Source organism: Dryobates pubescens, chromosome 2, assembly GCF_014839835.1.
Source record: "Dryobates pubescens isolate bDryPub1 chromosome 2, bDryPub1.pri, whole genome shotgun sequence".
Classification (NCBI taxonomy): domain Eukaryota; kingdom Metazoa; phylum Chordata; class Aves; order Piciformes; family Picidae; genus Dryobates; species Dryobates pubescens.
The window spans coordinates 16812930-16836810 of NC_071613.1; the positions used below are offsets into that span (position 1 = coordinate 16812930).

General features: G+C 45.7%; 1 protein-coding gene across 1 annotated transcript in view; it reads left to right on the top strand.

Annotated features, from left to right (window-relative positions):
- The window catches only part of TOGARAM2 (TOG array regulator of axonemal microtubules 2), a 46698-nt gene extending 29119 nt beyond the window's left edge, over positions 1-17579 (top strand). The window contains exons 9-16 of the mRNA XM_054169053.1: positions 1133-1368; positions 3416-3574; positions 5567-5684; positions 6688-6791; positions 8545-8749; positions 10686-10902; positions 16458-16544; positions 17332-17579. Of these exons, the coding sequence (XP_054025028.1) occupies positions 1133-1368; positions 3416-3574; positions 5567-5684; positions 6688-6791; positions 8545-8749; positions 10686-10902; positions 16458-16544; positions 17332-17579 (1374 nt within the window). The remainder of the gene's footprint in view (positions 1-1132; positions 1369-3415; positions 3575-5566; positions 5685-6687; positions 6792-8544; positions 8750-10685; positions 10903-16457; positions 16545-17331) is intronic.
- The last annotated feature ends 6302 nt before the right edge of the window (positions 17580-23881 follow it).

Here is a 23881-nt window from a genome sequence, read left to right on the forward strand (position 1 = left end):
CCCTCTTCCTCTCTGCTTGCTTTTTGGTCACTTACACTTCCCAGCGATCTCTTGCCTCTGTGCATGGGTGGAATTTTGCATGGCAGCCACTGGGTGCTTGGAGCAGCCTAGCTGTGGGGTTTGCAGGGCAACTGCACACAGCTTCACTATCTCAGTCTGGCAGAAAGAACTCCTGGTCTGTCCTTCAGTGTATTTTTCAAATGAAGCACATCATTCTGAGATTCTCCTTCTTTCCTTCCCCTTGTGGGAGAGCCTTTTGGAAGCAAGAATCACTCCAGAGCAGCACTGAATGCTGTAAACCCCCCAGATAGTAGCTGCAATTGCATGTGATCTCCAGGGTCCTTGAGTGCCTTGAGTCCAACATCTACTCCTGAGAGCAGATGGAGCCACAGATGGACTCAAGCCTCTGCTGCAAGTTAATCTGTAGACCTGACCCTGTATTTTCTCTTTCCTGGCTGAGTGTTCAAACTGCCAGTGCTGCAATTTTGGACAGGAGGAAAGTGGTAATTTTCCTCTACCTTATCTTTCTGAATTGTGCCTTTATAGTTTGAAAACAGCCCTTGCTGAAGAGTTTGGTGGTGGTGGTGGTTTTGTTTTGTATTGTTTTGTTTTTCTTCTTTTCAACCAGAGGGCCTAAAGTCTTCACAGAAAGAGAGATTGCCCATTGGAATGTGCTGCCCAGGGAGGTGCTGGGGTCAACATCCCTGGAGGTGTTTAAGAAAAGTCTGAATGAGGCACTCAGTGCCATGGTCTAGTTGATTGGCTAGGGTTGGGTGATTGGTTGGACTTGATGATCTTGGAGGCCTCTTCCAACCTGGTTGATTCTGTGCTTCTGTGAAAATCAAAGCAGTGTACATCAGGAGCCAAGTAGCACACTTTGTGCCAGGTGAAACAGGAGTTTTTAGACCTGCAGTCTCATTAAAGTTGTATTGCCTAAGTGGGTCTTGAGGCCAGAAAAGTTGTTGGTCTCAGGATAAGGATGTTTCTGCATTTGTGGTCTTCTGCTTCTACTGTGATCTTACCATTCTACCTGGAGAGAGTGAGAAGTCCTGTTGTTTCTTGGGACTTGTGTCTCGGGGAACTGATTTTCTCTGCAAGGTGATTCTTAGATTTTCCCTCATGACTTTTCCAGGTGAACAACCTGCGTTCAAAGGTGTCTCGCTCTGCAATCAGCACTCTTGGGGTGCTCTTCAAGACCATGAAGAAGCACATGGACCATGAAGTGAATGAGATTGCTCCAGTCTTGCTCCACAAGATGGGAGAGTCCAACGAGTTCATTCAGAAAGCAGCCAGTCGCTCCCTGGGGATCATGGTGGCAAATGTGACTCCTGCACGATCAGTGGCTGCTCTCATGGCTTCTGGAGCCCAGTATGTTGGTTTGCTCTTAGTGACGTCCTCCTTCACCTTCAATTGTGTGGGTAGAGGGAAGTGACAGGAGTATGGTGGGTTGAAATTACCCCCCAAAACAAAATTGCCAGACCAGCTCAGATGGAAAGCAGATGAAGCTATATTCACAAGCAGACTTACATCTAGAAATATGGAATGCAATGAACATATACAAAATATACAATATTTACATGCATTTACAACTTATAAACAACACAAGAACCCCCCTAGACAAAACCAGGGGGTTACCAAAAGCTTCCTCCTCTCTGCTACCTTTCCCCCAACCCAAAGAGAGAGAGAAGAGCAGAGAGTAGCTTGTCAGTACTTAGCCACCACAAGAACGCAGCCACGGTCAGCAATAGCCAAGCAGAAGCAGCAGCTAGTATCTGCTAGAGCAAAGAAGCCAAAAAGAGATAAAAGTTAGTTTATACAACTGACTTTGTGTTAGTTTATTAAAGCAGTGGGATTATTTAGACCTTACCATTATTTTCCCTTTTAAGTCCAATGGTGATTTATTTACATTCTACCACATTTCTACTCAGGATCTGTGGAAAATTTTCCTAGGCATCAGCCTAAAACTGACACGGGAGACAGAAGGGGAATGATGGGAGGGAAGGATCCTTTCTCCTGCACCTTCTGTGAACTTGGTGGTTAGATTCTCTGACCAGCCTCTCTTCCTTTCTCTGCTGGTGCCCTGCTACAGCCTGTTTGTTCTCACAGTCTGCCAGCACTGCCTAGTGTAGTAGTTTTAAGCTGCACCTAGTAAATTTTCCACAGCTCCCAAACAGAAAGTAGTAGAATGTAAATAAATCACCACTGGGTGTGAAAAGGAAAACAATTATAAGTTCTAAATGATCCCATTGGATAGATTACAAGCATAAGGTGGTTGTGTAGGCTAACTTTCTCTCTTTTCAGCTTCTTTGCTCTGGCAGATACTAGCTCTGGCTCTCTCTTGGCTTTGCTGACCTTTACTGTGTTCTTTGTTGTGGCTAACTAACAATTCTCTGCTCTTTCTCTTGTCCCTTGTGTATAGGGGGGTAGAGGGAGCAGGGCAGGGAGTGGGGAAGCTATTATTAGCCCTTGGTTTTGTCCAGGGGGGTTCTTGTGCTGTTTGTAAATGCCTGTAAATATATGTAAACACTGTATGTTTTGTATATCTTCATTACATTTCATTGTAGATTGTAGTTTTGCTTGCAAATACAGCTTCATTTGCTTCCAACTGAGCTGCTCTGGCAAATGTAATGCTGGGGGGAACTTTCAATCCACCACACCTAGACAGGATGAATGATGGGGAAGCAAAAGTCCCTGCAAAGGGTGGTGGTGTAGCTTTGTGGTTTTGTGGGAAGAGGGACAGTGGCAATTCCAGCAGTGCCTGCCCTTTGATATTTCACAGGACTAACCACAAGGGACCTGGGAAAAGCCATACATCACCATGATGTCATTAACTTGAGAAATAATGAGGCTAATTGCTGGGACACAGAGCATGTGGGGGAGAAGCCACTGGGTGTGGGCACAACCTGCACAGCAGAAGCAGCTCCTAGAGAGAGGAGTCTGCTATGCCCTCAGAGCTCCACTGTCTATTCATATTGGTGCTGCATGTTAGCCTTGAGATGGTGAATCACTTTAGAGGCATCCTCACATCCCATGGGAAAGCTGAAGCAATTACTGCCTTGAAACACTAATGCTGTGCTTGGCAGTTTCAAATGAGCACCCTCTAGAGAGGACAACCAGGCTAAAACAACTGCTGCCCTTTGCTTGGCTTTTGATAAGGGTAAAACATTCAAACATACCTCTTGCCCAGGCCCAAAGAACAGGCTGTCTGTAGTGTTGGATATTCTGCAGCTTCATGCTCTGCAGGGCTTTCCCCCCCAAAATCTTCTCCAGGCAGACAGAATCTTCTACAGGCTAAAACTGCAATAAGAACACATGGCTCCTTCCCCCAGCAATGACAGGGAGCGTGCTACCACCAAGGCCTGGGCTTCTGGCCCTCCTCTTCCCTCTACCCTGGGGTTTGTTCTCTTGTTTCCAGGCACCGCAACGTCCTGGTGCGGAGGTTTGCCGCTGAGCATCTCCTGTCTGCCGTGGAGCAAACCGGAGCTGGGAGGCTCCTGTCAGGAAGCCGTGACAGTATCAACCTGCTGCTGCACACGCTGGTGAAGCTTGCTCAGGACAATCATCAGGACACAAGGTGATGGATGATCTTAGTTTCATCTCCCTGAAGAATCATAGAATTGTTTTGGTTGGAAAAGACCTCTAAGATCATCCAGTCCGGCCATCATCCGAACACCACCTCGCCCATTAAATTATGTCCCAAAGTGCCCTGCCTGCATGGTTTTTGAACACCTCCAGGGATGGTGACTCCACCACCTCCCTGGGCAGCCTTTTCTAACATGAAAGCACATTTGATGCCTGGCTGTAAATGATCAAACCACAAAAGAGTGGAAGATGAAGTAAATAGTAAGAAAGTTACTTCACAGTGTGAATAATGCCTGGGGAGAGGACAGAACTGGGTAACATGAAGCTGTTCAGCAAGAAGGGCCGCTGCCAAATCCCTGTGATTAGCCATGAGACTGGTGAGGGGGCTAGAGAGAAAGTCATATGAGGAAAGGGTGAGGGAGCTGGGGGTGTTCAGCCTGGAGAAGGGGAGACTTAAAGGGAACCTTATCACTGTACAACTACCTAAAAGGAAGTTGTAGTCAGGTAGGGGTCAGGCTCTTCTTCCAGGCAACAAGTGACAGAACAAGAGGGCATGACCTGAAGCTGTGCCAAGGAAGGTTTAGGTTGGATGTTAGCAAGCACTGCCTCACAGAAAGGCTGACTAGGCGCTGGGATGGACTGCCCAGGGAGGTGGTGGAGTCACCATGACTGGAGGTCTTTAAGAAAAGATTGGATGTGGCACTTGGTGGCCTGGTTTAGTTGATGTGGTGGTGTTAGGTCATAGGCTGGACTTGGTGATCTCGAAGGTCTTTTCCAGCCTCAGTAGTTCTGTGATTCCTTGTATGATACTTTATTCAGATCAGCAGAGCTCATATTAGTCAGACAGATTTATCTGGTCTCATGTGCACAGTGCAAAGCTGAAGAGTTTGCCATTGGTCATCACTAAATGATCCCAAACAAGGTTAGGACTGTCCTAGAAAAGTTCCAGCTGTTTTTAACCCATGTATTTGGTCTTTCTAAAAGTCTTCTGTAGATTTAGTTGCCTGTGATAGTCACTAAATTTTCTTCCCAGTTGTTGTATGACCTCCAAATTTCCTCTTGAAGGCAGCTGTAGTTTCAGAGGTGCCAGAGCAAACCAAAAAACCCACCCCCCCTTTATTAATTTAAATTCCCTATAATAGATGGAAGAACACCTGAGCAGCTAAGCTGCCTGCATGCATCCATGGCAGTGCAGAATAATAAACAGTAAGCATGAGATGATTTGTCCTAGCTTCTCTGCCAGTGAAAGGAAATTATTGTGCAATGGCAGCAAGACTGCAAATAAGCCATGACAGCAAAGCAGGGGAATGTGAATTGCTTGTCCCTTGGCATCCTTTGATCCTACAGAAGCATACAGAATCATAGAATTGTTAGGGTTGGAAGGGACCTCAAGAACCATCCAGTTCCAAACCCCTACCATGGGCAGGGACACCTCACTCTAGATCAGGTCGCTCAGAGCCACATCCAGGCTGCCCTTAAAAACCTCCAGGGATGAGGCTTCCACCATCTCCCTGGGCAACCTGTGCCAGGCTCTCACCACCCTCATGGGGAAGAACTTCTTCCTAACAGCCAATCTGAATCTACCCATTTCTAGTTTTGTTTCATTTCCCCTAGTGCTATTATTAGCTGACACCCTCAAAAGTCCCTCCCCAGCTTTCTTGTAGCCCCCTTAAGATATCCACAATTTCAGAGTGAAATTCCCTCTTGCTGTTGCCCTGTGTTGTCATAGAATGGTCCAGGCTGGAAGGGACCTCCAAAGGTCATCCAGTCCGACCCCCCCCCCCAGTCAGCAGGGACAAGCAGCACTGTGCAGTGACAGCAAGTGAAGGTAGATGCCTTTCTGTGCTGAACTGGTAATACCTTCTTGAGAAGGTATTGCACATGGCCAGTTTCAAATATCAGTTTATTACCACTTTTGCTTTGTTTCTTCACAAGGGAGAAGGGACAGCAGCAGTCTCAATTTGGCCTCTCTTTCCTGTGCTAGGTATTACGGACGGAAGATGCTGAGTATCCTGATGACTCACCCAAACTTTACCAGATACCTGAAATATTCTGTCCCTCCACATGACTTGAAAGATATTGTGGAAAGAATTAAGCAGCAAGTAAGTGCCTGGCAGGAGAAATGTCCCCTTTAGGCTAGAACTGAGATTGCTAGGATGAGATTAAACAATACCTAAGCTTTCTTTATCTTGTTCTTCCTTCCACTGAATTATTTTGCTCCTGGGAATGAACTGTTGTTCCTCAGCCTGCTTACCTGCAGAGGGTGCAGGAGCTGGTATTGTCAGAAATAAAATGGGTGTATTTTGAATGTCAGCCACAAACAGGAAAGGGAAACAGAAGAAAATGGTTTTACCTTCAAGCATTATAAAAAAACAACACTACCCACACCCCCCAAATAAACCAAGGAAGTGAGAATAAGCAGCAGAGTCTTTGCAACAGCCAAAGGCAGCAGTAGTGCCAAGAAAGTTTCCAAATATACAGAAACTGCCCAAGGCAATCCCAATTAGTCCATATATTGTCAGTGTTCTGTGAATAGTGGCCCTGCTGTCATACACTGTGGAGCCAGAAGCAGCCAGTGGAGCCAATTCAGCACCCAGTGGAAAATCACTCCTTTTGTTTATTTATTTAGTGTCTATTTACATTCTAGAAAGGAATGTGCCTTTGTGCAGGAGTAAGGAGGGTGAATGTGAAGCAAAATAACTCCCAACACAATGGGCCAACCTCCAGAGAGGTTCAAAAGTTTCCTGCTATTCCTTTTAGGAAGGCTTATTCCATTCCCTTCCAGTTTGCATTATTCCCCTTTCTGCTGAAGACTAACGAATTCAGGATTTTATACTGCTGCCCTCAATGCTAGCACCTAGAATCTGTCTTGGGTTATTGAAGACAAACTGTGGACAGCACTAAATCTCTGACCTGTCTCCCTCTCTAAGTTACAAAATGTTTTCCTCAGCCTTCCTTGGTAGCAATGATCCTGGCTATAACTCATGCTTTCAACAAGCAGCTTCTTATCTTCTATAGATTCATGGTTGGTTTTGTTTTTTACTCTTTTTGTTTTGGTTCTGGTTTTGTTTTGCTGTTTTGTTTTGTTTAAATATATCTTTGTAGGGAGTAGAAGAAAAGAAATGTGAACTTCCCCCTATCAGAGAAGACAAAAAGCCTAGTAACAGCAACTTGAGGATACTACAGGACATCTCAGCTTCTGATAGAGGGTAATGAGCTTGTCTGTCATGTCTGACAAAGCACATGACAAGCTTTGCATGGCTTTTCCCCTGTGTAATCTTTCTGGTGGTGATGAACTGTGCCAGATATTGTTTCCTTGCTCCACAAATCTTCTATGGTAAAAAAAAAAATGGTCTACTTCTGTGTTAGGTTGAACACAAACTCTGTGGAGGGTTTGCCACAAAAATTGAAAGAGGAAAGGTTGCAGCTGAGAAGGTGCAGTGCAGTGGCAGAGACAGCGTTGGGGAGGGTTGTGGCACAAGCCATTGCAGTTGGGGTATTCTTTTCTGAGTGAAGTAATTTTTAGGTGTATGGTTTGATAAGAAGTCCAAGTTGAGAAGGAAGCTGCCATTCCCCAAACCAGCACTATCCATACATGTGTTTTGGCCTAAGTCATGGCTTTCTGACCTTCAGACAGTACCAGCAAGATAATTCCTGAGCCATTTTGGTCAACAGATGTCTCAATGTGGACTTTTTATGTAGGGTCACAGGATGTTAGAGGCTGGAAGGGACCTTCAAAGATCATCAAGTCCAACCCCCCTGCCAGAGCAGGAGCATAGAATCTAACTCAGGTCACACAGGAACACATCCAGATGGGTCTTGAAAGTCTCCAGAGAAGGAGACTCCACAGCCTCTCTGGGCAGCCCATTCCAGTGCTCTGTGACACTCACAGTGAAGAAATTCCTCCTCATGTTGAGGTGGAACCTCCTGTGCTGTAGTTTATATTCATTACCCCTTGTCCTGTCACAGAGTGCAAGTGAGCAGAGCCTGCCCCCTCCCTCCTGACCCCCAGCCCTCAGATATTTATAAACATTGATTAAATCCCCTCTCAGTCTTCTCTTCTCCAGGCTAAAAAGCCCCAGGTCTCTCAGCCTCTCCTCATAGGGCACATTCTCCACTCCCTTCATCATCCTGGTAGCTCCCTGTTGGACTCTTGTAATAATTCATATCATTGGTTAATGGCATGGTTTTTACCCCTATGCTGGAATCAGCATTCAGGGTAGGAATTTGGTCCTTCCTACCCATGCCAACAGGAGAGCTACTTCTATCTGCTCTCCTCTGATATAAGAGTGGATTTATTTAGCTCTGTTGTGCTCAGTGGTGCAGGAAGGTGACCACACACCTAACTAGCATAGTGAGGATTTCTCCATGCTCATGAAGAGAGACACTGATCCAAAAGAACTGTTACCATTGGATCTGTTAAACTATGGATCCAGTCCCTAGGGAAGCAATAATGTGCATCTAGTGGTGAGATGTCAGGCTTCTGTTTTTTCCTTTGTCACTGATCCTCTGGATCCTTTCAGATATGCCCCCTTAATCCCTCTGGGTAGGATTCATCTGTTCAGATGCATCTGAGCTATTTATCCAGCTTTCCATAGCTGTTGTAGAGACACTTCTCCAGTGTAAGTAATTTACTTCTCATTCCTCCCACAAGATGAAACATTTAAACTTTGGAGTAGTGCTGATTTCTCCTCACAAAGGGATGCTAGATGAGTACCTAGGAAGACAAGTGAAAATAACTGAGATGAATCCCATCCTTGGCACCCTGGTTTTCCTGAGTAAGCACCAGAGATAACGTTACTTGCAGATTGTCTCCTGTAATGATTGTCAGGAGATCCAAGTTGCTTTGCAGATGGGGATCTAGCTGAAACCACATCATTAGGAAGTTCTCTTGAGATGTTTGCTTCACAGCTAGGTAAAGATGTTACCACTAAAAGGTCTTGCCTTGTTTTTGTTTCCCAGTTTGAGGTCTGGCTCTCAAGTCCATGTTGCACCCTGCAAGGGAATCTGCTCCACCTTACCTCGGGCTGCAGAAGAAACTCATAAGCTTGAAGAGCTTTACAAGCTCCTGGCAGAGAAAGAGTTTCAGACGCGCATCAATGGAGTGATGCTCCTCCTAGATCACTGCAGAAACATTCCTGAGTCCATCTGCAATAACATTGTCCAAGTAAGTAGGGCATCTATTGCTCTTTTTGCACTAGTTCTCTCCCTGAGCCTGTTCTAGAGAAGTCAATTCATTGTGCCTGGGCACTACATACCAGTTATTTGGGATGTGCTGGTCCCTTCTCACTCCTAATAATTTAGTTCATCTCCAGGCTTCCTGGTGAGATTTCCATCCAGATGTGTTACTGTCCTGAAGGGTCAAACCCCCAGACATGTCCTAGCTCAGACAATGGGCCAAGCACCTGCAAATGTGCTAACCTGGACAGTTTCTGGGGTCCAGATAAACATGTACCAGGTGTAATTAACTTTGTAAGACAGCTGTGAACTGTGTGTGCCCCGACCATGTTTGGATATGCCCCATCCCATAGGTCCAGTTATCAGGGTTCTGTGTTACCAAAGGACATTAATTGTCTTGGGGCAGTATTTAAACCAGCCAAGATGACAGGTAACACGCATTGTTCTCACCCAGCAAGCAACTAGAGCCAAATGCTGCCTGAGCAGCAGCTGGAGAAGCTTCTCTAGCAGACCAACAACTTCACCCAGGCCTTGCACCTGGACCATGGCAGAAAGGGGAAAAGCTCCAAGGGAACTGAATCCCAGAAGAGGCTGCAGCCCAGTGACTGGGCACAAGAAGAGAGAGGCCCCCAGCCCTCTCTGAGCCAAGGGCTGCTCGAATCATAGCCACAGCATCTGAGAAGATACCAGAGAGAGGAGCAAGTCATGAGTTCCCAGCCAATCTTCCATGGAATCCCATTTGTGGGAAAACCACAGATCACAGCACCTGTATTTCCAATTTGAATTGCTGTATTGGAAATGTTAGATCTGTGCTTAACATCATTCAACTGTCTTTATGTGTGCAGTGTAAAACCCACAACCTGTGAACACACTTTGTAACTAAGTCATGGTGGTGTTTGAAGGTACCACCCCCAGGAAAGATTACTTATAAAATAGATTAAAATATACATTTTTATTACAGTGACTCTGGCAGGCCTGGTCAGGAGATGCTGGCAGAATTTACTGTTGTTTATCTTCTGCTGTCTCCTCCTACCAGCTAGGTTGAAATAGAGGAAGTCCAGCCTCTGAAAGCTTGGCAGTTATTTTCTAGAAGAAAAATGAGTTGGGATGGAGGAGAGAAGTATCAGGCTGTGTTGATTAAAAACAAAGGTGGTGTCTTTTTTAAAGGATGCCTCTGTGAACTGTGTCTTGTCTGTGCAAACACAGCTCTGCCTGTTCCCTTCTATTCACAGCCCTTCTGTGTTTGGGAAGGACTTCCCTTACTCTTCCTGGGGGTCCTTTTTTCTCTTTGGAAATAGGATGAAAATGGCTAGAGAAAGATCTTCTTTTCCTCCTTCTCCCAGCACCTGCTTTTTTACCCTTTTCTAGAAAATGGTGCATGATACTGTGGCTGTCAGGGGACTGAACCTGCTCTAATGAGGACTGCACAGCACATGAAATGTCAGAAATTTACCTGTTAGCTAGACAACTTGAAGAGCTCATCAGAGCCCTGCACCTCTCCAGGCGCAGGTTCTGAGACAACCCAAAACTTGGATCTCATCTACCCACAGTTTTGGCAAAATCAAAACTACCCTCAGCACTTGAGGCAACTTTATGGCAAAAAGGGCATTGTGAATACTTGTTTGTTTCACACATCTATACCACAAACACTACTTTGCATTGTTAAAAATGGGATTAATTTAGGGATTTATAGGTAAACACCACCTCACCATTCTGTTTGCGCCCAAGCCCCTTAATAAAATGTTACAAAGCCTTTTTGCAACCATGATGGAGAGTAGCCCACAGGAAAACAGGCAAATTGTGCTTGCAAGTAGTGACAGGAAGGACTACTTTCATCTCTTAAATTGCTGGGTGCTTGTTTCTACATCCCATCTGGAAACACAGACATTTTAATCCAGCTTTCATGTTGGTTGTTCTCTTCACAGGTTTTTGATGCTTTTGTCCCAAGACTTCAGGACTGGAACAAGAAAGTGAAACAGAAGGCATTGGAGGTGTTGGCTTTGATGATACCACTCCTCAGAGATGCCTTACAGCCAGTGCTGTTCCTTGTGGTATCAGCAATCACTGACAACCTGAACTCGAAGCACCCAGGGACTTACGCTGCAGCTAGGAAAGGGCTGGAAGAATCCATTGCTCACCTAGGTAAGGCCAACTTCAGCTGACTCTCCTCAGCTGAGGCTTCTCCATCTTAGAGTCAAGTCAACACTGAATCTGTTGATAGCTGTTGCCATCTGTGGAAATATCCAGCTGCTGCAAGCTGTTGGTGATATAGTGTGAGGAGTCCCTTCCCATGGCAGGGGTGCTGGAACTAGATCATCCTTGAGGTCTGTAGTGGGTTGAAAATTCCTCCCAACATGAAATTGTTGCCAGACCAGCTCAGCTGGAAGCAAATGAAAGCTGTGTTTACAAGCAAAACTGCAATCTACAATGGAGTGCAATGAATATGTACAAAATACACATCAGTTACAGTAGTTACAGGTATTTACAAGTGATAAACAGCACAAGGGCCCCCTGGACAAAGACCAGGGGAGCTGCTAATAGCTTCTCCCCCTCTGCCTCCCCCTTACCTCACTGTACACAAAAGAAACAAGAGAAAGGAGCAGAGAAGTTAGAACTTAGTCAAAACAACGCAGCCAAGCTCAAGCAGAAGCCAGCAGAAGCACAAAGTTAGTGTCTCCCAGCCTGAGGAAGCAAGAAGAGAGAGAAATTGTTTTGCAAACCAAATCTCATGGCAGATAACTCTCCCATGGGATTGTTTGGATCATTATTTTCCTTTTCACACCCAGTGGTGATTTATTTACATTTTACCACTTTCTGTTCAAGATCTGTGAAAAAGTTTTAAAGGCATAGCCTAAAACAACCACAAGGTCCCTTCCAACCCTAACAATTCTATGATTCTATGACATCCTGCCTGCAGTCTTTCTGTCCCAGTCTGTTGTATCACATTGTGATGTGCAGCTGAATGGATGCTGCTTAGCACCTGGATTATATGGCTGATTATTAATTCAGCAGAGGGGACATTCCAGGGATTATTTTAAGTTCCTGCCAGAAGTGCATGAGGGAAGTGACTCACATCTGTCATGGCTGGTTTTCCCTCCCTTCCTGCTGGGAAGCTGCATGCATTTGGCTTTTATGGAATTGGATTTTAAAACTCTGCATTCTGCTAAGTTTACATCCACTAAAAGAAGATGAAAGGAATGCATGCTGGAACAGGTGGTGGAGGATCTTGGCTCTCACTGGGCTTTGCTCCCTGCTCTGGTAGTGGCAGCTCTCCTGAGCAGATACTGTCTGGCCCTTGCTGATCCCACTATGAAAAGCTTTGAACTTAGTCACTCATTTTGCAGTTCTAGGTGGTAGTAAAATAGCCATGGAAATCCCAAATGAAAATGTCCTTTGGAATTCAAAGGTTGAAACCTTGAATTTAATAATAAACATCATAGTGGAGACCAGATGAAGGATGAAATGTTTGTTCCATAGCCATCCTGGAGATCTGCATGTCTGTGGGGGTAGAAATGCCTTGGCTCCTTTCTCGATGTGAGCCAGCAATGTGCACTGGCAGCCCAAAAAGCCTCAGGGATCTAGAGGGGAGGTGTTGCTCTTGCCTAGTTTTCTTCTTGCACACAGTTCCATCAGGGAAGGACACTCAGGCTTCTCTGTGTGCCTTGCTGAAGATGTTTACATCTGCTGAAACCTTGAAGTGTTTATAGTTTGGTGAGATGAATCCATGCCTGGCTTTCCCTTCTGGTCTGCTGGTGTCAATTCAGAAGCACGCTGGCAGTGCCTGTGCTACAACTGTCATCGCTGCAGCTGTGACCAGAAGCTTCTGGTCCCTGAGGCTCTTCATCTGCTGTTTACTCCAGCTCTGACTTCTGTTGAAATGTGAGATGAGAGCTGGTGAGCATGCACTTGTGCATGCATGCAGGGAGCTGGGGCTCTATGGTGGGTGCCAGGTTTGCAGATCACACGTGTTAGTTATGCTGTGTGTCAAGGAGCCTGAACTCCTGCTGACAATACCAAGCTGGGAGGCTTGGCTGATAGCCTGAAGGCTGTGGGACTGTTCAGCGAGACCTGGACAGACTGAGAGCTGAGCAGAGAAGAACCTAATGAGGTTCAAGGATAAATGCAGCATCCTGCATCTAGGAAGGAATTATAAACTGCATCAGTACAGGTTAGGAGGTGATCTACTGGAGAACAGCCATGTGGAGAAGGACCTGGGAGTCCTGGTGGACAAGAAGTCCTGCATGGGACAGCAATGTGCCCTGGTGGCCAGAAAGGCCAATGGAATCCTGGGGTACAGTAAGAGGAGTGTGTCCAGCAGATCCAGGGAGGTTCTTCTTCCCCTCTACTCTGCCCTGGTGAGTCCACACCTGGGATATTGCATCCAGTTTTGGGCTCCCCAGTTCAAGAGGGACAGGGATCTGCTGGAGAGAGTCCAATGGAGGGCTACAAGGATGATTGAGGGACTGGAGCACTGGCCTGTGAGGAGAGGCTGAGAGACCTGGGGCTTTTTAGTCTGGAGAGAAGATCGAGAGGGAGGGAATTTAATCAATGTTGATAAATATCTGAGGGCTGGGGGTCAGGAGGGAGGGGACAGGCTCTGCTCACTTGCACCCTGGGATAGGACAAGGGGCAATGGATGGAAACTCCAGCACAGGAGGTTCCACCTCAACACGAGGAGGAACTTCTTCACTGTGAGGGTCACAGAGCACTGGAATTGGCTGCCCAGAGAGGTTGTGGAGTCTCCTCTGGAGACTTTCCAGCCCCATCTGGATCTGTTCCTGTGTGACCTGTGCTGTCTATGGTCCTGCTCTGGCAGGGGGGCTGGACTCCATGATCTTCGAAGGTCCTTTCCAGCCCCTAACATCCTGAGATTCTATGAACTGGTGAGCTGGGTAACCAGAAGCTGTAGTGGTGTGGTCCTTGAGTACCAGTTCTCAGCCAGGCTTGAACATGTAGCAACATTTCCCCAAAGTCCCAAAAGCCCTGTGCTGCTTGCCTGCTTCAGTACAGAAGAGCTGAATAACAAATGCTAGAGTACAACTTTCCTAGGGTACAGGGACAAAGGCATTTTTTGAGCTTGTTTGGTTCCAATTTGACTTCCCAAATTCATTGCTTTGCTGTTGGCCTGAAGTGATGCTGGCCCATCAGAGCTTTTGCAGAACAGCTTCCTCAGAGGCTCTACACTATGGGCATTAGTTGGTCCTGTCTATTTTCCACCTTTCTTCCTCTTTTTATTCTATTTTTTTTAAAGAGAATTTATGATTTGCCAAGTTCATTTCTTTAGAACAAACAGGTATAAATCCAGTTGTAAATGATGGCTTGTTCCACACTTTGTTCTGCATGGGGCAAGATTGCTATAGCCAATAACTACATAGCCAAGGTCTGCTGTAAATTCCCTTGCCATGCAGATTTATGTTGGCTGTGAAAATGCAGCCCTGGGTGAATATGCCTGAAAAATCAGTGTTGAAGAAGCAGGTCTTAAAGGGGAATAACCAACCTTCTTCTCATCAGCTGCTTCATGAACTCGGGGAATTTGCTGACCTTCTGCCTTTCTGTGCCAAGAACAGGATTGTGCCTGTGAAGTGAGGAGAAGGGTGTATGACTTGTACTGTTCTTGGCCTTCACCCACCCCTCCTCACCCTTTTTTTTTTTGTGGTGCCTGGGAGAAGGTTGGGGAAAAGATGCAGAACTCTGCTAACAGAGGATGCAGCAAACAGATCCCTTTGTGGTTTTGTATGGAGCTTTCTGTCATTTCCTACTCCCCAGTTCTGAGCAATCGTTGTAAATTTTCCATGCTGGCAGATGTCAGAACAGGAGCAAGGTAGATTTGTCTCTCACACACTGACTTTAATGAGAGGTAGGCTCAGGCAAACAAGGCAAAATATATATATATATAAAAAATGTATACTTTTTTTGGGGTTCTGCTCATTTTTATGGACACTTGCAAAAATTCAGGCAGGCAGATGCATCACAAATGTCTCAAAATTCAACACTTAGGGCTTCAGTGGAGGTAAGAAGGCTGTAGTGGAAAAATGCACAAGCAAAACCTTCCCATGTGCCTTCATAAAATGACCTGCCTTTGCAACCTAAAATACACTGGCAGAGCTCTAAGGGATTATGCAGTGCTCCTAGCTTAGAGCAGAAAAGCACAGCATCTTGTCCCCTTGCTTTGCTGAGTTTTGTAGCTAGGAGCCCAGCTATTGCTCTGAGAGGCTGTGTTTGACATGCCTCAGATCCTGTTTTAGGTAAGACTTCCTCATCTGTCACCTTTAATGCTCCATGCAAAAATGCAAGTGAGTTAGAAAAAACATTGCTTGGTCCTCTTTGGGTTGGCAGGGGGAGGGAGCAGACAGGGGGAAGCCTTTGGTAACCCCCTGGTTTTGTCCAGGGGGGTTCTTGTGTTGATTATAAATTGTAAAGATACATAAATATTGTATATTTTGTACATGTTCATTGCATTTGTAGCTTGCAGTTTTGCTTGTAAATACAGCTTCATTTGCTTCCTCTCAGCTAGTCTGGCAATTTTATTGTGGTGGTTAATTTCAACCCACCACAGGAGTGTTTCTTTTAAAGCAGCAGCTGCAAAGTAACTCTGGGGAGGCACAGCAAGTGTAAAACACTGTCTGCCAACACTGCCAAGAGTGTGAGGCCAAAAGTGAAGTGTCTGTTTGAAAAGGTAGATGAGAAGACTGTAATTACAAAGGCAGAAACTTAATTAGGATGGCAGGATCAGTTCTTTTTTGCATGCTTGCAAGAAGATCATTAGGGACTTCCTTTTTTCTATCTCATGCAAACGTGAGCATTTCCTAGCACAGTACCGCTGAAAGCCACTTGGGGATCTGGCTCTGTAGTGGCTCACAAAGCAGCAGGTTGTCTGCTTTACTGGTGTCACTCCTGGTGACACCGTGAGGTATCACAGCATGTCCCATGGGAATTCTGCCTCCAAGCAAAGCAAAGCAAAGCTTTGCTTGGCTGATTGAAGCAGTGAGGCTGGAGGCTTGCAGACTAGCCCAGGCAACCATCTCAAAAGTAAAACAAGAGCCCAAATCAACAACAGGCAGCACAGGAAAAACTAAACTACATATGACAGTCAGGTACTGGGAAGTGAGTGTGTTGTCCAGGCTCTGCCAAGATCTGATCTTACAAGAGCCCCTGGGAGCAAATGAGGTTGGCAATGAGCAGTAATTCTCTCTGGTAAGAGTAACTTGGAGTCTTGCCCATAGATCCCAACAGGTAACTTAAAAGATTTGACACCAACTTAGCCTTAAAATGTGAGTGCATGGGTGGACTTCTGAGCCTTCTCACCCTTTTCCTTAGAGGAGGCAGGAGGTCACTTCTGTAATGCTCTGGGACACAAACCCTTTTGACTACTCACATGTGATTCAGATTCGGAGGGCCCTGGTGTGAAATGTTTAACACCGCTCCCTATACAGCAGTGAGCTTTGGATTTAACACTGTGAAAAGAGAGCTTTTGGGTTTGAATTGAAAATTTTCCCAAGTGAGCTGAAAGAGGAAGAAAAAGACTCAGAAAATGGCAGGAATTTACTTTGTTTGACAAAATCCAGTTACCAATGCCCTGCCACCCATTTTCTTTCTTAATTTCTTTTCTTTTTTAGTTTCTTTTCTTTCCCCCCTTTCCCTTTTGTGTCTTATAAACTCAGAAGAGTATTAATGACAAATGAATGTTTCTTTTTCAGATAACACCTTGCTGCTGCACTGCCTTGCCCTCCGAGTGCGTTACCTCAGTGGCCAAGCTCTGCTTGATGTCACAGAACACCTCTCAGGTATTGCTTTCTTAGCTAACTTCCACATCTAAGTCAAGAAGGACATCACATTTAAGGCTGTGTTCAAGGGCATGGCCTTAACTGCAGTGCTGGCTGCTGGGCAGGCATTGCCTTTGCAGAACCCAGCAGCTCAGTGTAACAGCCCTGGGCATCCTGCAGCCTTCACCAGAGTCTCCAGAGAGGACAGAGTTCTTACTTTCTGCTCTCAAATGCATCAGAAGTGGAAGACTAATTTAGAGGTGAAAGAGATTAGACATTAGGAAGATGTTCTTTACTGTGAGAGCTGCCCAGGGAGGTTGCCACGTTGCTCAGGGAGGCTGCGGATGCCCCCTCCCTGGTAGTGTTGGAGGCCAGGTTGGATGGGGGATTGAGCAACCTGATCTAGTGGAAGTTCTTGCTGCCCATGGTAGGGAGATTTGAAATAGATGATCTTCAAGGTCCCTTCCAACCCAAACCATTCTATGAATCTATGAGGCTGGTGGGACACTGGAACAGGTTGTCCAGAGAAGTTGTGGATTCTTCATCCCTGGAAGTTTGGAGGATCAGGCTAGATGAGGCCTTGAGTAACCTGGTCTAATGTGAGGTGTCCCTGCCCATGGCAGGGGGTTGGACATAAATGGTCTTTAAGATCCTTTTCAACTGAAGGCAGTTTGTGAGTCTGTGGTCAGCCACTGCTGCCTGTTCCCGGATCAGGAGGCTCTCTGTGCTTGCCAATCAGAAAAGGCTTCCAAGAACTACAAGTAAAGTTTGCATGGCTTGTTAAGAAGCTTGTCCCTTTCTCTGGCAGGGCTTGTGACATCTCTGTATCCCAAAAAACCCCAAGCTGTCAAGTGCTACGCCCTGCCTGTGCTCTGGTTCTTCCTGGGAAAGAGTGCCCTGCCTGTCCCAGGCGACAAGATCAAGGCTGTGGTCACCAAGCTCGCACAGAGCCTCTATCAAGAGATGGGCTCCAGCCTCAGGGAGTCTGCTGCTAAGCAGCCTCCACATGTGACCAAAAACCTCTGGAAGATCTTGGACCTGGTGAAGAAACACTGAGAGGTGCAGCTGAAGGACACAACAGGATTTACCCTACAGGGCTGATAAATGAATGTAGTAGTGTAGCAGTGTATTTTCCTATAGGCTTTTAAAAAGTAGTATCAATAGGATAAGGAATAATAGGATAATCCTTTAAAAAAAGGTATAAGAATGTACATGTTGAAAGTTAGGAAGAAAACAATTTTAAATGTCCCAAAAAAATTGAAAAAACCACCCAAAAATATTAAGAATAAAAAAAAAAAATCCATCATCCTCACATTGAAAAAACTTTTCCTCATGTTTCCATGGAACTTCCTGTGCCTCAGCCTCCACCCATTGCCCCTTGTGCTGTCATTGGGTATCACTGAGCAGAGCCTGGCTCCAGCCTCTGGGCACTCAGCCTTTACATCTTTATCAACATGAATGAGGTCACCTCCTCTCCAAGCTAAAGAGCCTCAGCTCCCTCAGTCTCTCCTCATAAGGAAAATGTTCCTCTCCCTTAACCATTTTTGTGGCTCTGTGCTGGACTCTTTCAAGCAGTTTCCTGAGGTCCTTGCTGAATTGAGGGGCCCAGAACTGGACACAATATTCCAGATGCAGCCTCACCAGGGCAGAGTAAAAGGAGAGGTTTCCCCATATTTATATTTCATCCATCATCCCTCTAACCATAGAGACCTTACCCACTTGGCCTGTTGGATTGCAGCACATTTCACATTCATGGATAACCTGTGCAATAGTATCCATGGTTAAGTGGACCTCTCCATTCCTTCCTTGATGTCCTGTGGGCCCACTGAGCTAGAAATAATTCCCCCTTGCATTGCCAGTCCAGATCCACCTGAGCCACTTCAATCTTAGCAGCTTGATCTACCTGGTAGAAGAAGGCACAGCCCTTGCAGGCCTGTTAGAGCATTTTGGAATTAGCATCTTGAAAACTTTTCCTAACACCTCCCCAGGAACAGGAGGAGTTAGGCAGTGCAGTTGTTTTGCAGGTGTGACTGCGCTCCCCAGGGTGTATGTGGGCTTCCAAACGCTAAGGGGGAAATGCTGGAGAATATTGGAGGGTGGCTGAGTTTAAACAGCAGATCTGGAGCTATGTCGCTTCATTAAGCACCTGTAGTTTGCCACTGCTGAGATCCATTTTAACTGGCAATTTAAGGACATTTTTTAATCCATTGTTTTTTTACCAGTTGGCATCTCTAGAGGGCCTCCTGGGTTTACTTCCTCTACCTCCAAAGTTGTTCTTTGCTGTTTCCCTCTGAGGATTTCTCCCCCGGGAGCCCTGTAAATGCTGCTTTGCTCAGGCTGCTTTTGCTGAGCTGAATAGAAGCTCTTTGGTTGTCCTTTCTCTGGCTGTGGGCTCTCGGGAATGCAGAGGAAAGTATCTGCACTTTTGTGCATGCCATATGAGGCCTCCCACATTCTGCTGTTTATGCTTTTCCTTGTGGGGCTTTGCAAAGTAGGTTTGAAAGTAACAAACGTAACTGGTTCCTTGATTCTCTACCGGCCTGGAGTGGTGCTTCCCTGCTCGCTGTTCCCCACATTCCAGCAGTGTAAAGCTTACCTGCCCCACCCACTTTCTGTCTGGCTGATTAACCTTTTTAACCCTCCAGCTGAGACAGTTTGCCCGTTGCTAGGGGCACTTCTACCCCAGGCAGATCAGGTTTAACTGATCAACAGCACCGTCTGCAGTGCAAGCAGAGGGGTTAATAGGGAGGGGTTAATTCAGCTCAGGTGTGCTCTCCCCGCCCCCTCTTTGGCCAGGTGCACGTCGTTCTCAAGTTAATAAGGAGCTTCTGGGGTGATTGGATGATGCAAACCAAAAGGCAGAGCAGTGCGGGACCTTCTTCCAGCTCCGGTAAGAACATAAATATTTACTTTTTTCTAAGTTACTGTTGTTATAAGCTTGTTGCAGAAGTCTCACCAGAGAGGAGACTGCAAGGTGCACCTGTAGGGCCAGCTTAAATAATTTAATTACTGCATTTACTGTGCAGTGAAGCTGCTAACCCACAGTAATTAGCACAGCAGAAGAAACGTGTGGCAGTCTTACATGTTGGGTTTCGCTTACCCTGCGTCCTGCCAGAACCCTGAGACAGACCCTGGCTGTCTCAGATGGTTCCTCTTGCTTTCTGAAGGTAAGAATTGTCATTAAGGAAAGGTGGAAGATAAAATGTAGCATGGCTTCTACCATAAAGGAGTGAAGAAAGCTGTAAGTCCCCTGCAGTGTAGGAAGAGAGTGGCTTTGTGCCATTGGCCTGTGCACAGTGGCATCAGAGCTCTGAAAATGCATGGGCAAGGAGTCTGGTGCTACCTACTCTGAATCCATTCCACAAACCTCACAGGAATATTATCATAGGGTATTAGGAAATTCACTTACTGAAAGAGTGGTCAGGCATTGGAACTGGCTGCCCAGGGAGGTGGTGGAGTCACCTTCCCTGGAGGTCTTCCAGAAACATTTGGACACAGCACTTTAGGACATTGTTTAATGGCCACATTGGTCGTAGGTTGAGGGCTGGACTCAATCATTTTAGAAGTCTTTTCCAAGCAAAACAATTCTCTGATTCTGTTTCCTCAAATGGATGTTTTCCTCTCACCAAGAGTCAAATCACAGACCTGGGGCATGGCACCTCTGCTCTTCAGAGTATTTGTGCCATGCAAACACATTAGCTAGACCCTGAATCTCCCTGTGGAAATGCAACCACAAACTCTTGCAGGAATGTAAATGCACAAAAAAGGTGGCCTAAAAAAATCAGAATGGCAAATGGGGAGGGTGGCCAGGGAGGGAGGACGAGGAAGAAAGGATGGACCTGAGGTGAAGTGTGGAGGTTGAAGGCTCTTGTTGTAAATTCCATGGGTGTTGCTGTGAGAAATGGAGCTGAGAATTACAGAATGCAGCTGAAGGAAGCTGCTTTTGCAGAGATGCAGCTGGGTCACAGTGTAGTAAGTAGATTCTGGTTGAACTTGTTCTTGCCGAGGTCAAAGGTGGGTTTGGGAACCAGCTGCTGAAGTCACTCTGAAGTGGAAGGAGTGGGCCTGCATTGAGGTGGCTATTTTTACCCTTGTTAAATAGTGATGATGGGGGGTAGGGAAAACAGTGGTGGCATTGCTACCAAATCTCTGACAGCTGACACTGAATGCTGATACTGTGATACTGCCTTTGATACAGGCAGAGGTGAGAAAGCCTCTTCAGTTAAAATTAGAGTTGACCTGATCCTTTAAGCCTCTACTCTGACTTGGTATTTTTAGCTGGGAAAAAAGGTAACTTAACAAACTGCCCCTCTGTATCCTTAAAAGCCACCACCTCCCTCAGCCCCCCACCCCCAGTTTATGAATACAATTGGCAGTGGTATAGGAGCTTGTAAAGCCTCTTTGTGCCAAGTGCTGTGCCACAGAGAAATTAAGGCTCTGCTGCTTTCACAGTTTATCATGTTTCTTAGAACAGCTTGAGTTGGAAGGGACCTTTAAGATCATCTTGATCCAACCCCCTCTGCCATGGGCAGGGATGCCTCCCTCTAGACCAGGGTGCTCAAAACCTCATCCAGTCTGGTCTTCAACACTTCCAGGACTGTCACTTTATACTTACAGAGCATACCGGTCTTCTGGGAAGCATCATCTGAAGAACTGAGGAGCTCACACAAGTCTTAGTCTCCTTTTCACTACAAGGAGTCTAAATTAAACCTCTCAGGGCAGTCATTAAGTTATTAATACACTTGTTTATTTAAAGAAGTCTCTTTCTATTTTTGCTAGTTTGTAAACAACCTCTGAAGAAGTTACAAGAAGCTTTGTGATGTATATGGAGCAGACAGGCTGCAGAGACATTGGTCAGCCAAGGACACCTGGGAACACACTAATGCCTACTGCATTCCTTGTGCTCTGATGTTTCCAGTGGCATTTTATTCCCAGTGGAAATGCTTAGTCTAGCTATTTGGCTGTCATGGAATCATTCTGGTTGGAAAAGATCTTTAAGATCATTGAGTCCAACTGTATTACCTCACTCTACCAAGTCTGGTGCTTTTAGCCCATAGGAGAAAACCCCTGCCCCATGCTCAAGTTAGCTGTGGTTATACATAGCATCTCTACTGAACTGAGCACAAAACTGGCACATAGCTCAAGCTTAGATGAGGGCAGGGGAGAGGTGGAAACACAGCTGACCTATGCTCTGGCCTCACAGTGTCCAGGCTGGATCCCGTAGTCTAAAAGAGATGTGTTTGCTTAATGGAAATGCAACCTAAATTAATTGATGTACCGGGAAAACACCAAACAAGGCAGGCTTGTGCTGGGGTGGGGAAGAAGGAAGCAAATGGACTTTTTATAGCACAGGGCCTTAGCTAGTGAACTAAGCAAGGGATTAATAGCATGACACTGGGCTAAGGGTTAAGCTGGTTGCATCCAGAATGTAAGAGAGACCAAATTCATACCTTGCATATAAAAACTGATTTATTTACAGCAGTGAAAAATAAACCTTAAAGTTTAGCATGGTCTTATAAAACAGTTGTATCCCAGAAATGTTGCATTCATGAAAAATAGAAGTGTTGTCCAAAAAATCCTGTAATGAACACAAAGAAAGAGAGGAAGTTCCTTTTTTTTATAGGTGAGCCAAACTATCATTTCCTCCAAGTGTGAAATTAAGTTACTCTTAATTTCATACTTGCAACACAAATTGAAGGCAAACACCTTATTTGCAGGAGTCCTGTAGATTAACTGTAGTGAAGAAAATCCATTAGCTAGATGTAGTCATGAGTTCATGTTACAAACTTGTGGAGGAGCTCTGTGTCTTCATTATGATGCTCAGTTTGCTGCAACATCCTTTAGGCAGCATCAGAATCCTTCACCAGCTGCAGTGTTGTATTTGCAATGGGGCCCCTGATGATCAAAGTCAAAGCCTGGAGAGGTGCTGTGGCAGAATATCAGCTCATTTATCACATCTTCATGGGAGACTGGTTTTGGGGGAAAGATGCTTTGGCTGACTCCATGTCCAGCTAGCATGTGTGTGAGGAGGTTTCCAGCTCAGTTGCTGAAGTGAACTGCTTCTACAAGTGCTTCTGTAGCTCTCGTACCACTGAATGTTGCTTCTTATTGCCCATCATGGATGCTAGAGAATTCCTACATAAAACCATAAAGAGGTAAATGATTGTAGCAGCTGAACAGAGGCTGTCCTTCCACTCTTACATTTTTATCTTCAAGGCTACATTTAGGCATGCAAAGTGCCAGTTCTCTGCTTGTTTCTCTTGCTGCCAGCAGAACAGAACAATCCAAAATACCTACAAAACCATATTTGTATTTTTATGCAGTTGGGAGAGCACTATACTTCTGATGAGGGGGAAGATGGCTCTGCAGAGTTTGTCCTGCAGTATTGATGATTTTCAAACTTAAGGGGGGATGGTGCATCTGCCTGTGTGATTGCAAGGTGTATCTGTTGACATCTCTTAGCTGCTCACTCTGGGTATGGCTGCTTTTCCACCTCAAGATCACAAATCCCTGACAATCCAAAGCATCTGTTGGCTGCAGGTTAGTTCTTTCATATTCAAGCCCCCACCTTACACAACATTTAAGGTTTCCTTGTGTCTGTGGCATAAGATGGCACTGAACTTACTGAAAGATGGTTGTGATTAAGGCACTCTACTAAAACTCAGCAGTTCAGTACCCAAAGGAGTCCCTTGTGCAGCAGGAGATGAGCCTCAGTTCCCCCATCATGAAGGTGGGTAGGTTAAAAATCCTGTATGAAGGTGAAGGGAAACTGTAGGGAAAATGTAGAACCATTCCTCTCAAAATAGGACTATAGTTGGCTTTTTCTGGATCTTGTTCAGTACTAAAGCTGCATATGAAAACAGGTCAAACTAATTAAAATTGGAGTAATTAAAAGTTGCATCTTAATTGTGATGGCAAATTAGGTGAGCACAAGACCCAGTAAATTCCCAAACTGTATTCCACTGGTTGCTGTAAAAGCCTAGGATTAATTGACTGTAAATAACTTGTGCTTTCTTAGCAAGAATCCATCTGGACTCTTCAGTGAAATCACAATGACTCCCCTCAAACCCCAGAAATCAGAAACAATGCTGGTGGATGAGAAGCTCAACATGAGCCACCAGTGTGTACTTGCAGCCCAGGACATGTTTGGATTTCTGGGCTGCAGCACAAGAAGTGTGGCCAGCAGGGAAAGGGAGGTGATTCTCCCCCTCTGCTCCACTCTGGTGAGACCTCACCTGGAGCACTGTGTCCAGTTCTGGAGTCTCTATTACAGGAAGGATCTGGAGGTGCTGGAATGTGTCCAGAGAAGGGCCATGAGGATGAGCAGAGGGCTGGAGCTGCTCTCCTATGGAGGCAGT